Raw genomic sequence first — 17,693 nt, 5'->3', positions numbered from 1 at the left:
AAAAAAAAAAAAAAAAAGAATCGAATTCTTAGCAAATATCTCAAAAGAAAACTGAACTTTGTGAGTATCATAGAAATATTGAGTGAGCTAATTTTATTTTAGAAAAATACTGTTAGGGAATGAAGTGATCTTAAGGGCTACTGCCAACCCCCTCATTTAACTGATGAAATAAGGCTGAAAGAGGCGGACTTACCCAAGATCATATGACATGAGGGTTTACCATGCTAAGTACTTTTCATGAATGATTTCTTAGTTTCCCATGACAACTCTATGCATGTCCCTGCTTTACAGCTGAGGTTTAGAGAAGTTAAATGGCTTGCTCAAAGTTACTCAGCTAATATGTGGTAGAGCTGGGATTCCAGTCAGATCTTTCTAGCTTCAGAACCAGAGGGCTTAACAGTGTTGCTATACAAGTCTTCAGCTTCTCATCAGGGACCCCTGATTCACACGGTTTAAAAAAAGCATTTAGCCACATTTGAAATTTCTAAACTAATTTAATTGGAACAGAAGAAAACATCATTAGAAATTAGCAAAAACAATGGCAAAGTAAGAGAAAAAGATATGGGTGAGATAACAGACCTGACATTATTTTGAAGTTTACAAAAACATCTAAAAATAAAAAAGGCAGGAGTTATTCAAAAGAAGTCAATTTTACCTGGTTAATTCTCTTAGTCGAGTCACCTCAGCATCACGCTGACGTAACGTTATCCCCAGTATCTGGTTTTCCTTTTCAGCAGTTTCTAACTTAAACTGGGAGCTCCTCACATTGACTAAGGCTTCCTCCAATTCTAAAACAACAAAAGTGTCAGTTTCCTTATTCCTTTTAAAAAATGTGACCATAACTATTGTCTAAATACATACCAATTTTTATTCTTGTTATCTCAATATCATATTGTTGTTTATTTTCAAGTATAGTTTGATCTTTGTCTTTAAATATACTAGTAAATTTTTTGTTTTCATCTTTCTGATTTTCAATCACTTTTAAGAGTTCTTCATTTTTACTCTGCAGTAACTCCTGGCTCTTTAGTGACTCCTCCAATTGACTTTGCAGTGACATATTCAATGACTGAAGAGAAAACACTGTAAGACAAAATGGATCAAATAGTTGTTTCCCAAACCGAAAACGTAGAAACTTGGAAAATACCTGTTTCTTTAAAAAAAAAAAAAAATGGCCTGAAATTTATTCATTTTGTTTAATAATTAATTGCATGAGCAGTTCTACATAAATACTACATATATTTTAAAAAATTGATTGGCAGACATCATACCTTTCTTTTCTAGTTGACATTTTAAGCATTAATTTTTTTAACCCTTTTAAAAGAAAGAATACATAATCCTTTTGAAAGAAAGAATACATGTACAAAGTTAAAAAATTCAAATACTGGCCGGGCGCGGTGGCTCACGCCTGTAATCCCAGCACTTTGGGAGGCCGAGGTGGGCGGATCACAAGGTCAGGAGATGAAGACCATCCTGGTTAACACGGTGAAACCCCGTCTCTACTAAAAATACAAAAAAATTAGTCGGGCATGGTGGCGGGCGCCTGTAGTCCCAGCTACTTGGGAGACTGAGGCAGGAGAATGGCGTGAACCCAGGAGGCGGAGCTTGCAGTGAGCTGAGACAGCACCACTGCACTCCAGAATGGGCAACAGAGCGAGACTCAAAAAAAAAAAAAAAAAAAAATTCAAACATCACAAAATGTTAATGATACCAAATGATTCCCAAAGAAGAATCTCCCTCCCACTCCTCCTCTCTGTCCCCAAGACAATCACTATTAATTTTCGTATCTTTTGTGAAAACACTTTTACATATGGTATTAATTATACTACACACACACACACCATACACAATTTCTAACGCTGCCTTTTTCTGCCTTAAGACTGTTGTATACAAACACACAGATCTATCACGTTCTTTTTCAAGGCGATAAAAGTATATGGCACCATTTATTGAGCAACTACATGCTTGGTGAATGCTTACTATGTGTGAGGTATTGTATTAGAATCTGAATATACAGAGATGAACAGCACAGACATGGTCCCTGTTCTCACAGAGCTGATAACAAACAAGTAATTATAAACAGTAATGATCTCAAAGAAACAATAAGATAAATGACGAGATAATATAAAGAACAGAAGATATTTAAAGTGGCAACTAGTGATCTCCCAACTTGTCCTCTAGGCCTCCTCTCTTCTACCCTCTCCCTCTCCTTACCTTTGGTTAACAGTAGAAACACAGTGATAACTTCTGAATCACTCTGGTGAAACTGAACACTTTTTATAAAGTGCTCATTCTGTTGGGTAATCATATTTTTTTCTTATTGCTTTATAAGATATACTTATATATTAAGAAGATTAAGCCTTTATTGTGTCATATATTGTTTCTCCATTTTGCTTATATGTTTTGAATGTATTTATAATTTTGCTATGTAGAAACTGAAAAAGTTTTCTGAGGACATATTTTATCAGTCTGTTCCTCTGTGGCATTTGAGTCTTTGACAGGCTTAGGAAAAGCACCCCCCCAACAAAAAAATTAAAAAATACAAATTCTTATCTTTTTTTCTGGTACTATTATAGTTTTTTTATTAAGTTCTGTGATCGTTAAGGACAATTTGGCAATATCTGTCACAATTACAACTGTATATACCCTTTGGCTCAGCAATTCTATTGCTATACATCTATTCTACAAAAATGCTGGCCAGGCGTGGTGGCTTATTGTCTGTAATCCCAGCACTTTGGGAGGCCGAGGTGAGTGGATCACTTCAGGTCAGGAGTTCAAGACCAGCCTGGCCAACATGATGAAACCCTGTCTCTAATAAAAATACAAAAATTAGCCAGGCGTGGTGACAGGCGCCTATAATCCCAGATACTTGAGAGGCTGAGGGAAGAGAATCGTTTGAACCTGGGAGGCAGAGCTTGCAGTGAGCCAAGATCGCACCACTGAACTCCAGCCTGAGTCACAGAGTGACGCCATCTCAAAACAAACAAACAAACAAACAAACAAAGCTGACATATATGCACAAAGACATATATAAAGATTTTCACTGCAATGTTGTTTGCACTGGGAAAAAGGGGGAGAGTACTATTAGCAGAGGACCATATTATGGTAGACCTGGAGAAGCAGAATATCCAAGTAAATCGTAAAGAGAAAGATGCATAATTATGTATTTTGATAAATGAAAATGTCCACTGTATGTTAAGTGAATAAACAGAAGGTGTGGAAAAGTATATACAGTGTGATCTCATTTTAAAAAAAGAAAAAGTACATATATAGGTCTATTTGTGCCTGGCACACAGTAGGTATTCAGTAAGTATTTGTTAAATACATCAATTATATATGAAGAGAAGATATGTAAAAGGAAACACACTCCTGTTTTTTTAAAAAAAAAAAAAGGTGTATATTATTGGGAAGTGACAGCATCTTTTATTTTCCTATGTTTCTACAATATTTTAAATTTATCCCCTCAAGGTAATTACAAAAGCTCAATTCTTTATCGACATTTCCAGAGCCACAAATAATTTATCAATCCTTAAAGTTCTTTTACTTACATTCAAGGTTGCAATCCACAGCACCAGATGGCTTATGAGTTTTCTCTTGTTCTCTGAGTTGCTGGTTCAAAATTCTCAACTGCCTAAAGAAACAATGAAGAAGTATAAATGCAAGAATCCCAAGCCAATTTAATAGTATACAAGTGACAGCCTATCAAAAAAGATAAAACATAAACCCACTAAGGCGGCAGAAGTCCATCGCATCCCCAAAAGAAAAAAACTACATAAACATAACAAAACCATACTACTATTATTATGAGGCCTGAGATAATTTTTAAGGTTGCCTGAAACAACGTAACACCTCCCCTCATGGGCCGGGCGCAGTGGCTCACGCCTGTAATCTCAGTACTTTGGGAGGTCGAGGCAGGCAGATCACCTGAGGTCAGGAGTTCAAGACCAGCCTGGCCAACATGGCGAAACCCCATCTCTACTAAAAATAGGTGGCACGTACCTGTAATCCCAACTACTTGGGAAGCTGAGGCATGAGAATTGCTTGAACCTGGAAGGTGGAGGTTCCAGTGAGCGAGATCGCGCCACTGCATTCCAGTGTGGCAAAAGAGCGAGACCCTGCCTCAAAAAAAAAACCTCCCCTCACAAGGAAAATGTTAATTTCTCTTTTTTGTCTCTTCAGTGATTTGTTGGGTTTTTTTTCTACTTCTTTCCTTTTCTACCTCCTCTTGCTGTTTCTCATTGTCTTTCTGTGTATCTTAATCATTGTAGTTAATCATCTACTTCTTAAAAGATTTGTCATTACTATGAACTAGAATACCTACAGGCACTGATATCTGTCATACGCTGAAACAAAATCTATGCTTCTAATAATTTTATTAGATGGAAACGTTAGTGGTCTTAAGTAACGAGAATATTAACAGGCTACCAATCTGCCCTGTTACAATGAACTTCACAATATGTATCTGCTTCACAAATAGAAACATAAAAGTGTTTTCTTTACTCCTAAGAAGTTATCGCTTATGGGGAAAAAAAGTTACCTCTATTATCTTTCCAAATTACCTAAAAATATTTTGCCTTAAAATATTTATTTTTGATACTGAATCTAAAATGATAGTACCCTACCTCGCAGCACTCACATGTATTAATTTTGAGTTGATTAAAGTGATAAAATATTTTTTAAAAACCCAACTACACAAGTTTTAGGGAGAAATCTACATAATCTTGAAGTGGGGAAGGCATTTCTAAGTGAAACTCAATATCCAGCAAGCATCAAGGAAAAGAACAAAAGATTTAACCATACCAAATTTTGAAACGTGTAGAATTAAAAGCCTGAAAGAAAATACCTGCACATACGTTATAGACAAGGGGTCCATAACATTTAAAGAATTCCTACAAATCAGTAAGGAAGGCAACCTAGTAAAAAGTGGCAAAGGATAAGAATGAGCAGTTCACATAAGAAATAGAAACGGCCTATAAGCGTATGATAAAAATGTTCATCTTCACTAACAGGAAGAATTGCAAATTTAAAAGGAGATATTTTTTGGCCATAGGATTGACATAAATAAAAGGAAGTAACACTTCCTGATGATAGTACAGGGAAATGAATTATCTCAATTCACATGATTATATGAGTATAACCATTCTGGATGGCAATTTGAAATGTCCAACAAAATGTATAATGTTCATAATCTCTGACAAAATTATTCCACTTCTAGGTTATCAAGCATCAGAAACAGTTTTACATGTGCAAAAGCATCTCCCACCTTGTAGATATATACAAGAATATTCACAACAGCAATTATTTAATAGTGCCAAGTTGGAAACAACTGAATATGTTACATAAATTATGGTACATTCATATACGAAATACTAATACACAGATATTAAAATGAGCAAGAGGTCCATTTGTACCAACGTGAAAACATCTCCGAGACACATTATGAAGCGAAAGAAGCAAGCTGCAGAACAACAATATAATATGAGCTTATTTTTGTTTTAATAAAATTCTGATTTTCTTTAAAGGTTTCCCATTTACAACAGAAGCTTTCCTTGATAATCTTTTTGTATGTCCCTGGTCAGATTCTTCTCTTCTCAAATGTAACCAATCTAAACTTCTAATAATTCACTGCAAGCCTCTCATTCCTACTCTCCTCTTCTCAATTGTTTACTTTCCTTTTTCACTAAAAATAATGTGGTTTGGGGATAAACAGTCATCCTTTGGTCCCCGGGTGTATCCATATGTGTACTAACCCTCATTTTTTCCAACTAGTCTGGGTGAGTAGTCTCATCTGTGCCCTGCATCCCACCCTCCTCCTAGACCAAGGACTCTGCTCCTATCCCACTCCTTTTATCTTCTATATCTGCAGTTTCTCCCTCTTTGCCAGTTCATGTGCCTAAGCCAAGAAACATATTAAAACTCTTCCCATATTAAAAAAAATTCCCTCCAACTTAACTGTACAACTAGCTACTTTCATTCCTCTCATTCCCTGCTTTCAGGGCTCGGCTTTTTAAAAAATTATTCTATTTAAAATGATATATGATTAAAAACAGAAAAAAGGATATTTTAGAAACTGATGTTATACATGCTACTTTAAAATATTATGTACTAAATTTAAATACACTGGATTTTAAAAAAGGAAAAGAAGAACTGCTGCTATTTAGGCAAATATTTCTTTTACTCAAGTCATTCTTTTTTTTAGATAGCTTGAGATAAAACTGACATACTATAAACTACATAAATTTAAAGTGTGTCATTTTATGTTCTGCCATATGATGTAGTAAAATCACCATCACAATTATAATATTCATCAGCCGCCATAAAAAAGAATGAGATCATGTTTTTTTGCAAGAACATGAAGGGAACTGGAGGCTATCATCCTTAGCAAACTAATGCAGAAACAAAAGCAAATACCACGTTCTCACTTATAAGTGGGAGCTAAATGATAAGAACTCATTAACACAAAGAAGGAAACAACAGACACTGGGGTCTGGGTGGTAGCAGGGAGGGGAAGGTATAACTATCGGGTACTGGGCTTAATACATGAGTGATGTAATAACATGTACAACAAACCTCCTGTGACACATGTTTACCTATGTAACAAACCTTCACGTGTACCCCCAAACCTACAAGTTTTTCAAAAAAGATATTTATCATCCCCAAAAGTTTCCTCATAGCCCTTTTCATAACCCTCTCTTCCCAGATAACCACTTATTTACAGATTAGTTTGCATATTCTAGAATTACATATAAATGGAATCATGGAATATATACTGTTTTAGCCTGGCTTCTTTCACTCAACTTAAGAATTGTGGGATTCATCCATGCTGTTGCATGTATCAATAGTTCCTATCCTTTTGTTGTTGAGTAGTTTTCTACTGTATGGTTATAGCACTATTTGTTTATCCATTCACCCATTGACAGACATTTGGGTTGTTTCCTATGAACACTCATCAACAAGTTTTTGTGTGGATATGTGCTTTGACTTCTCTTAAATACCCAGGAGTGGACGGGTTGGATCATATGTTAGATATATGTTCAATTTCTAAGAAACTGCCAAACATTTTTTCCAAAGTGTTCAAATTATTTTACATTCCCACCAGTTAATTGTGAAAGTTCCCATTCCTTCACATCCTAACATTTACTAATTTTGAATTTTAGCCATTCTAATGGTATGTAGTGGTATTCATCATGGTTTTAATTTTCACTTTCCTAATCATTACTGATAAGCCTCTTTCCATGTTCGTATTTGATATTCATATTTGATATCCACTTATTTGGTGAAGTATCTGTTCAAATATTTTGCCCATTTTAAGCTTGATATTTAAAAATTTATACTGTCTTAAGTTCTTTATACATTCTATTACAAGTCCTATATCGGGTACATGTTTTGCAAATATTTTCTCTCAGTCTGTTGGTTGCTTCATTTTTAATAACACTGCTTTTTGAAGAACAAAAGTTTTAAGTTTTGATGAAGTCTACTTTACTCTTTTTCTAGTTTATATTTTTTGTTATATTTTTAAAATCTTTCCCAATCCAAAATCCCTAAGATTTTCTCTTATGTTTCCTTTTAGAAGTTTTGTAGTTTTAGTTTATATATTAAGATCTGTGATTCATTTCAAGTCAACTTTGTGTACTGTATGAGGTAAACGTTGAGGTTCATTTTTTAAAAACATGACTCTCCCATTGTTTCAGCACTATTTATTGAAAAGAATATTCTTTCCCCACTGAATTTCTCTGATATCTTTGCAAAACACTATCTCTATGTGTGAATCTGTTTCTATACTCTACTCTATTTCAATGATCTATTTGTCACCTTTACACCACACCTCTTAGAATACTATCCCTTTGTTTTGAAATTGAATAGTACCAACTTGGTTCTCCTTTCTCAGTACTGTTTTGGGTATTTAGATTCTTTGAATTTCCATGTAAACTTTAGAATCAGCTTCAATTAAATATTTAAAAACAGCATGCTTGGGTTTTTACTTTAATTATATAAAATCTATACATCAATTTGGGGAGAAGTGACATCTTAAGTCTTAAATTTATGGATCTAGTTTATCTCTCACTTATACTGATCTTTCATTTCTCACAACAATATTTTGTAGTTCTCAGTGTATGGGTCTTACATATTTTTCAAATTTATCCCTAAATTGTTATATGTTTTTGATGCGACTCTAGTACTGATTTTAATTTCAAATTGTTCATTGCTGGTACATAAAAATTCAATTGATCTTGTATCCTGCAACTTTGCTAAGCTTTCTTATTAACTCTAGCAGCTTTTTTTGTAGATTCCATAGGTTTTTCTACAAGAATTATCATGTCATCTGTGAACAAGACAGTTTTACTTCTTTCCTTTCCAATGTGACTGGCTTTTATTTCTTCTTCTTGCCTTACTGCACTTGTTAGAACCTCTAGCACATTGTTAAATAGAAATAACAATCATTATTTCCTGGGTAACATTCATACATTCTCCAGCATATACAGAGACAAAATATATATATATATATATATGAAGAATTTTAAAATAATAGGATGATATTACAAATACTACTTAAAAATACTATGTATTGAATTTAGGATTACATGATTTTAATGGAAAGAAAATAACAAGCGAAACCAAAACTGATTAACTTTAGGCAAATATTTCTTTACTTCAAGAAATACTATTCCTAAGTAATCTAAAATTTAGGAAATAGGATATGAAAAATGCAGAGTTTGGAATTCATATTGTCAAGATTACTAACACATTCTGATCTATAACCGTAATTTCCAAGGTTGTCTTAGTTTTACGTATAGGTTCAATGTTCACATCTGTCTACTCTTTTGTTTGAATTCATCTTTTGGTTGACTGGACTTTGCCATTCAAGTTTTTTGTTTTGTTTTTTAAAGGAGTTCAAGGCTGTTAAACTTCCTAAGTTCTTGCACACTTGAGAATGTGACTGTTGCCTTGACACTAAAAGGACAGCTAGACCACATTAGAGATTCTTGGGGCATACTTTCTTTCCCTCAGAACTTTGTAAATGATATTCTATGATCCTTTGGCAACAAAAATCACCGTGAAAAGACTGGAGATGGCCTAAAATGTTTCTCTTCATATATAATTTTCTGTTTCTTTTGAGTGTCTCCAAAAATTAACTGTTTTCATCCTTAGGGTGTAGTAACTTTACCAGCATATGTGTTGGTGTTGATTATTTTGCATGGTTTTTCTGAGATCTTCTACGTCCTATTCATCTGCTGACAAAGATCTTTTTTTTTTCTTAAGAGATAGGGTCTTGGTCTGTCTCCCAGGCTAGAATAAAGTAGTACAATCAGAAAATTTTCCTGTTATTGATAAACTTCTTGTCTTTAATCAATTTGTTCTGTTCTCTTTTTTCAGGAACACCAATTTTATATCTATTTCCTTTTTCATATGTATTATCTTCTTCATAATAGTTTTTAGACCATTCTTTTTCTGTTTTGCCTTGTGTGATTCCCTCAAGCTTATCTACTATGCATTCAGTCAATTTAACAAATATTTGTTAGAATGAGTGCTAGGCACAATTCCTAGCACTAGAAATATAGCTGCAAACTATAAAGAGACAAAATTTCAGCCTTCTTAAATTCAGAGACAGAAACAACAAAAAATAAGAACTTACCAGGAGGTAAGAAAAAGAAGAGAAAGTTACTGTTTAATGGGTACAGAGTTCATGTTGGGGATGAAAAAGTTTTGGCACAGAAAGTGGTGATGGTTACAGAACACTGTGAATTTATTTATTGCCACTGAAATGTGCACTTGCAAATGGTTAAAAATAAAAAGGCATATATTACATATATTTTACCATAATAAAAATAAATAAAAAACTTTAAAAGGGTTTAGGAAGAGGAAGAAGCTAAGGTTAGTAGGAGACACTGAACTATGAATTTAGTAGCAATTAAAACAGAAGGACTTGGGGGAAAAAACTAAAAACCCAAAAAGCAACAAAACAAAATTTCAGGCTTCATAATACTTAAGTTCTAGTGGACTACAATATCCCTGACTTTGTCTGTTTATTAATTATTTTACATTAGTTTCTAATGGGGTTTTCATTTTTCTAATTTTTTTGCCTTCTTTTATTTTTCTGAGTTCACTTAACTCACTGTTCTTCTCTTTTTCTTCTTTGAGCATTTTGTCTCAATCTTACTCTTTCTCCCTGTAAGAGATCCTATTATCTTTAATTTCCTTGACACTATGGAACACTGTTTTAAGTTTTTCTGAAGTTCTTTGAGTAATTTGTCTTGTCATATTTATTCTTGACCTACATTTGTTCTTGTTGTCAGTTTATTTTAATGCAATGCAAAATCTCTCCTATAAATTGTCTTCTTCCTGTGACTTTTGTGATGTCACTCTCCTAATTTTAATCTTCTGTTCTTTCCTTAAAAAGTTGTTACTCCCTACCAATTCACCTTTCACTGCGCTCACACGCTCTGCCTTCTTGGTGAATATATCACTTACTTATATGCTGGTAATAAATCATTTATTTTCAATCAAATTGTCTCCAGTGTCTACAACAGTGCCAGATCTATAGAAAAAGCTCAATAAAAACATGTTCAGAGAATAACTCCCGAGTCTACATTTCCATCTTGCATCTTGTTCCTATACTCCATATGGTCTAACTCAGCAGGTCTAAATCTTAACTCACAGGCTCTCCTATTACCTTGCCTAACTCAAAAAATGGTAATAATATGAAATAAACAAATCCATTCTTCCTCTAGTAGCTCCCATCTGGAAGAATTATGTTACCATTTGTTAAATTATGCAGACAGAATCTGAACATCATCCTTGACTCCTTTCATTCACTCCCGTTTCATTTTTATGTTCTGTGCGGCTACATAATGGTCTCATAGTTGAGTTTAATATCAGGAGGTGGTCATGAATTATTGGCACTCTCTAGCTCAATGGCTCTTAACTGGAGGTAATACCCACCAAACTCTCATCCAGGAAATTTGGGAATGTGCCAAGCCTTCTGGTGGTCAAAATTAATGGGGCACTACAGACATTTAGTGGTTGGGGACCAGAAAGGCTAAATGCTGAACAACTGTGTCAGAAGACACATTAAAAACTCTCTAGCCTAAATGCCAAAAATGCCAAAATATCATAGAAACGATGCATCTAGCTATTTTTTAAGCCACAAGATGGCAATAAGCTGCAAGAAAGTCCTAAAAGATGTGGTTAAAAAGAAACACGTAGTTTCCAAATATCTAAACAGGAAAAAAAAATACTTTTTTAAAAATTGAAAATGATGACAAACACTTTTGAATGAACCAATGTATTCCAATTTTTATTTGTAATGGAGATAATGGATAATTCTTTCCAAATAGATTACCAAAGTGGCACAAAATTTCCTACACTACTGCTAGAAACCTCATTCTGCTAAAAAGAACATGTCTAACAAATTCTTCATTTTTTAGTTATTTCATCTCTTAGAAGGTCAAGTAATCAACAGTGGCAACAGTATGCTATATAATCTTTGTCCTATAAAGACAGCCAGCCAAATAGCTCTGGTGCCAGTTGAAGAATTAGGTCAGACATCAAACAAATACCTTTAAAAGAAAAAAACAACTAGAAACAAGCGGTGGCCCATAAAACAGTAAACTTCATTTTCTTGAGTGGCTTAAGAATTAGCCCCTAAGGCAATTTAAAAATGTTCTAAGGAACTGAAATAAATAAGAACTACTAATATTTTCCACGGTGACAATGTTAAAATAAAATATTCTCAGACTAAGTTTTGGTATCCTTATTTAAGAAACCAATTATTTGACTGTCATTCCTTTCAACAATATGCTTATTTTGAATGGCTTACAATACATTCTATGTTCCACAAAATACACCTAAATAGTGAGGTATAATTAAATCTCTACTTCCTAACTGAGACAGTGTAAAAGTCTACAGGTTAAGATCACTGTACTCTAAAACCAAATTGCCTGGGTTCAAGTCTTGACTCTAACTTCTTAGATGTATAACCTTGGGCAAGTTACATAAACTCTTTGTGGCCTTAATTTCCTCATCTGTAAATGTGAGTAAAGAGCACCTACTTCACAAAGCTGTTGTGAAGATGTAAAGAGGTGACACATATCAAGGACAATAGTCTGGCATATAAAAAACATTCAATAAATGTTAGCAGTATTTGCTGTTCATTATTTTATTATTTACTCATTTTTGGTTTTAAAAATTTATGCTGGTATAGGAATTCCTTAGGTCAAGACTGAAGACGATATTAGATCTTAAACCCAACAACCCCATCTTATATCATAGTATCTACAGGATAATGATCTCTGGAAAAAGAATCCTAAACGAGTGCATCTCACTAGCTATCATGCCTCTACAGGCTCCGGATATGTATATTTTAGCTATGCTCCAACTATTTAATTGCTTTCCAGTTTCTTTAAAAATTTGTGTAGATCCTTGCAGGTCATATCTTACACAATGTCTATAGCTTATGCAGCTATAACACTCTCTCAGGGCACACTCGCATTGCAGTGCTGCAGATACACCTGATATATACTCCAATTTTTTGCAAAGTGTATTAATAAACAGACACTGAAGTGTTGGCCTTGATGGTCACCACTGAAACATTCAAAGTTAAGATATTATTGATAATATGTGGGTGATTCCTCTTGTATTTCAAGATTAGATCCCTGGTCTATATCTTTCTTAAACAAATTAAGAATGTAATTCCAACAAGTTAAGATGACCAAAAAAAAAAAATCAAAGAATTTAACTTTTTTCTATGTCTAAGTGTGGTGGGGCTATACTAGTGCTTACTAAGGTTATCCTTTCCTTCCTGGGTGTATAGAAGTATGGAAAAATTATATATCTATGACATTTTTAAAAATATATATATAGTATATAAATGTGTGTGGTGTGTGTGCGTGTATGTTTGTTACTGCATATATATACACACACATATATGTATATATACACTTACATATACATATATATCTATATGTTTTCATTCACAGTTCCTGGCTGTTAATGCCCATAGCCCTTGTTATTTGTTAAGCAGTCAAAACCAAAAACATACCTTTTATTAAAGTATTTGGCCTTTTGTCCCTGGTTCCTGAAGCAGCTTCAGACCAGCTTCAGTGATAAAGGTGAAAGACAGTCGTTTGTTAATATTCAAGTACTTTAGGCCTCAGAAGCAGGCCTCAGAAAACAGACTCTCTCTCTCTAATCTTCTCTTGCCATCCTTTCACATGCTCCTTTTTCCTCCCCATGGTAGGCCATAGGAACTAAAAATACACTCTAATCTTCTCCCACCTTTCTTACAGCTGGCCATAAGGAAATTCTCTGACCTACCTTGTCTGTTTGTAGGTCATAAGAACCCCATTTCCGAAGGGGACTTGCCTCAAACTGAGGAGAAAGGAATGTTCCACAGAGAGGCCAAAAAATTTGAATGGACAGAACTTCTTGGGTTTCCGCACTCTGTCTATTCGTATTAGATCATACCCTTTTCGTCAAATCACGTTTCTTCACAGTTGCCCATGATTCAACCATGACTATCCAATGAAACCTCCATAAAAGGCCCAAGAGGACAGGGTATGGAGAGCTTCCAGATAAACACATGGTGGTTACTAGAGGGTGGTGCATCCACCGAGGGCATGGAAGGTCCACGCCCTTTCTCCAATACCCTGCCCTTTGCATCTCTTCATCTGTATCCTTTACAATATCCTTTATAATAAAGTGGTAAACTTAAGTGTTTCCATGAGTTCTGTGAGCCGCTCTAGGAAATTAACTGAACCCAAGGAAGGAGGTCAAGGGAACTTCAATTTGTAGTCAGTCAGTCAGAAACACAGGCAAAACAACCTGGGGCTCGTGATTGGCACTGGAAGTAGAGCTCAGTCTTGTGGAACTGAGCCCTCAACCTGTGGGATCTGATACTATTTCCAGGTAGATGGTGTTGGAATTGAACTGGAGGACACCCAACTGGTATCTGTTACAGAACTGATTGCTTGCTGGTGGGGAGAAATCCCTACACATTTGGTCATATAAGTGTTCTGTGTCGATTGCTGTGTGAGAGCAGAAGAAAAAGTTTGTTTTTAATACAATGTCCCAGACTTTTCTATTAGGCAGGGCCTTGTGCCTTGTTTCAGCCTATAAAATATAAGTGGTAGCAAAATGATCACTTCTGGGTTGAACGATGTAAGACTCCTTCCCATTGCCATATCCACATTCTCTTTTTCCTGGACAACACATACTGAGACAGTGGCTTCATAAAATGCAGGGAGTCTGGATCCTGAGTCACAGGATGAAAGAGCCACCAATGATCCATGTTAGTCTTGGCACAAGAAAGAAACTTGCTGTGCTATGCAAATGAGATTTAGAAGTTTGTTCCTGCAGCATAACTTAGACTAGTCTGATAAATATACAGAGGTACTTCATTTTCCTGCCTACACACTACCAAGTGACCATAGGGGTAAAAGAAGTGGGAGAAAATACATACAAGGGAGTAGAAGTAAAGGAAGACCTAGAGAATGCTGGAAATCTCTGAAAAATGAGGAAGAAAAGTAGAAATACAGTAAGACAGCAAATCAATTTTACTTATGTAGTCCTAGGTATATCATTTGGCACCTTTGTTCTGGCCTGCAGACATCTTTGCATACAGACAAAAATATTCCAAGAGCAATTCTTACCTTCGTAACTGAGCATTCTCACTTCTTAATGGTTGCATGGCCAGTGCTATCTCAACTCGAATATCTGTGTTTCCACTTACTGCTGGAAGTACAGATATACATGCCTCCATTTCTGTAACCAACCTCTGAATTTCTGAATCCTCTATAAAAGGAAACAGAAATGAATAAAATCAATATTATATTTTTGGACAAGATTATTAGTATATATTACTAAAAAAGAAAATCTTTATAGATATGTACATTCTTGTTATAAATTCAACTCAATTATTTATAAATCTATTATACAGGTTCCATTTTTCTCTTCCATGCTGCTGGTATTTGTTTCCTCAGAATTCTAAAGAAATTAAGTTCAGTAAACTAAAGATTAATCTTAAATCACAGGATTATTACATAAGTGATTTTTTTTTTTTTCAGTTCAACAGTCAAGTAGGAATGTGGCTTACACAAATCTCTTAGTCCATACTTACCAAGGGCCACAGTGGACTCCTATGATTGCTATAGGGTTTCCTATAATTGGTTATAGTATTAACATTTATAATACAACCTTTGATCCTAGCATAAGCAAACAATTTACTTTAGGGGGTTAATATGGCAAAATATTGAGTGAGGGTCCGCTAAGATAGTTTCATTATTTAATTTTCTAAAGTAGATTGAACACAAGCCACCACATCTCATTTCATGTGACATCAAAAGGTTGTTAGTAATTGTGGAGAGTGGATGTTTTTGGAGACTGCAAACAGACACAGGCATGGAAGGTAGATATTAATTCTTTTGCCTTTTATCTTTGCCCCTCATTCCCATTCATATTTACTATGGGCTAAAAGTACTTAAAATTATTTATTAATTATCTGATAACCAACAGGTTGAAAGTATATTCTAAGTTACAAAAATGTAATCAGTTTCACAGATATTTTAACATCCTGATGAAAAGTACATATACACAGTAAACAACTGTGTTCAATTATCAAGCAGTTTTCTACCAATTTTTATTTGTTTATTTAGAGACGGAGTCTCGCTCTGTTGCCCAGGCTGGAGTGCAGTGGTGCAATCTCAGCTCACTTCAACCTCGGCCAGTGCCTGCAATCCCAGCAACTCTCCTGCCTCAGCCTCCTGAGTCGCTGGGATTGCAGGCACTGGCCATCAAGCTTGGCTTTTGTATTTTTGCAGAGATGGGGTTTCACCATGTTCGCCAGGCTGGTCTTGTACTCTTGACCTCAGGTGATCTGCCTGCCTTGGCCTCCCAAAGTGCTGGGATTACAGCTGTGAGACACTGCGCTGGCCTTCTACCAATCTTTCGTAGAGCAGTTTCACTCATAGGCTTTGGAGGCTAGGACCTGGGCTCCACCACTGTCTGGAGCTATAACCTTGGTCAAGTATTTAACTCTTTTTTTTTTTTTTTTTTTTTTGAGACGGAGTCTCGCTCTGTCGCCCAGGCTGGAGTGCAGTCGCGCGATCTCGGCTCACTGCAAGCTCCGCCTCCCGGGTTCACGCCATTCTCCCGCCTCAGCCTCCAAGTAGCTGGGACTACAGGCACCCGCCACCACGCCTGGCTAGTTTTTTGTATTTTTAGTAGAGACGGGGTTTCACCATGTTAGCCAGGATGGTCTTGATCTCCTGACCTCGTGATCCACCCGCCTCGGCCTCCCAAAGTGCTGGGATTACAGGCTTGAGCCACAGCGCCCGGCCAAGAATTTAACTCATTTTTTTAAAACAAATTAATCTTTTTGTAAAAAATTATTTATTTAAATCGACAAAGAAAAATTGTATAAATTTATTATGTATAATATGTTTTGAAATATGTATATATTGGGATGGTTAAATAGAGCTAATTAACATATGTATTACCTCACATATTTATCATTTTTTATGGCAAAAACACTTAAAATCTACTCTCAGCAATTTTTAAGAATACAGTATTGTTATTAACTATAGTTATAATGTTATATAGTAGATCTCTTTAACTTATTCCTCCTACCTAATTGAAAGTGTGCATCCTTTGACCAGCATCTCAATTACTTAACTCTTGGAACCTGGTTTCTTCATGGTTAAATGGAGATAAAAACAGTACCTTGCAGGATTGGTGAGAAGATTAAATGAGATACTGTTTCTCCAAGTCTCAGTTTCCTCATCAGTAAAATGGGAGTGGTAAAATAAGAATACAATAAGTAGAACTCATTTTCTTACTAGCACAAAACACAGTTCTATGGAAAACACCACAAACTCCATTTAAATGATAGCTAAATAATATGACATTGCTATTTAGTATAACACCATACATACTACAGAAAATTATAAGTCTCATCTACCTTGTTCTGCTACCAGGGCCTTGAGCTCTCCCAACAAATATTTTATAATTCTAATTTTTTCAGCTGTCTCATTCACATTTTTTGACTTCTGTACATCCTTGACTGTTTTTGTATCTCGCACACGTATGTTTAAATCCTTTCTTTCACTTGTGGTCTCTCTAATTTTCTCTCTGGCACATTTTTCTTTATTAGTGGCCAAGAAAGCTGGTTGTGACTGAGTAGGGCTTCGGTGTGTCTGACTGTCCAGATGCGTTTCTTTTCCATGAGATCGAAAAAGAGACAAATATGTTTGAAAACATTTTAGTAGGTCTGTTTCCTTATGAACTCCTTGTTGTGGTGGAATTCCATTAACAAAGCCCAGTTGCCGCAATGTTGGAACAGCTGATATGTCAGTTTTGGGCAGACTACATGGAACTCCAGGACTGGTATTAAATGAATTCCTTAGAATATCAGTACAGGCTGCAGAAACTGTTTTACCTTGTGATGCAAACTGACTGTCACCATCAGTTTGAACTTCCTAAAGAAAGGAAAAACAAGTCTTCAGAAGTATGAGCACTCATTTGTAGGTATTAATTACAACAAACTCAAATATATGAAATATATTTATTAAAAGTTTATTAATATATTTGTTTTGTGAATATTTAATAAGTACTTACTACTATATTTTGAGGATATACTGTAGTCTCTGTAACTACTCCCATACGGTTAGACATTTAAGTAACAGCCAGTTTTTCACTGCTGA

The 17,693-nt window shown here is 35.2% G+C and overlaps 1 protein-coding gene across 2 annotated transcripts in view; it reads right to left on the bottom strand.

Annotated features, from left to right (window-relative positions):
• Positions 1–17,693, bottom strand: part of CCDC14 (coiled-coil domain containing 14) — a 50,189-nt gene that overhangs the window by 17,410 nt on the left and 15,086 nt on the right. For both annotated transcript variants that reach the window (XM_011950781.1, XM_011950782.1), the window contains 5 exons: positions 16,952–17,468; positions 14,646–14,787; positions 3,546–3,628; positions 862–1,080; positions 656–788 (listed from right to left, as the gene is read on the bottom strand). In XM_011950781.1, coding sequence (XP_011806171.1) covers positions 656–788; positions 862–1,080; positions 3,546–3,628; positions 14,646–14,787; positions 16,952–17,468 — 1,094 coding nt within the window. The remainder of the gene's footprint in view (positions 1–655; positions 789–861; positions 1,081–3,545; positions 3,629–14,645; positions 14,788–16,951; positions 17,469–17,693) is intronic.

Source organism: Colobus angolensis, unplaced genomic scaffold (genome assembly GCF_000951035.1).
Source record: "Colobus angolensis palliatus isolate OR3802 unplaced genomic scaffold, Cang.pa_1.0 Scaffold31, whole genome shotgun sequence".
Lineage (NCBI taxonomy): Eukaryota > Metazoa > Chordata > Mammalia > Primates > Cercopithecidae > Colobus > Colobus angolensis.
Note: the sequence above shows the minus strand (reverse complement) of the source record. Positions and strands in the feature narration are given on the sequence as shown.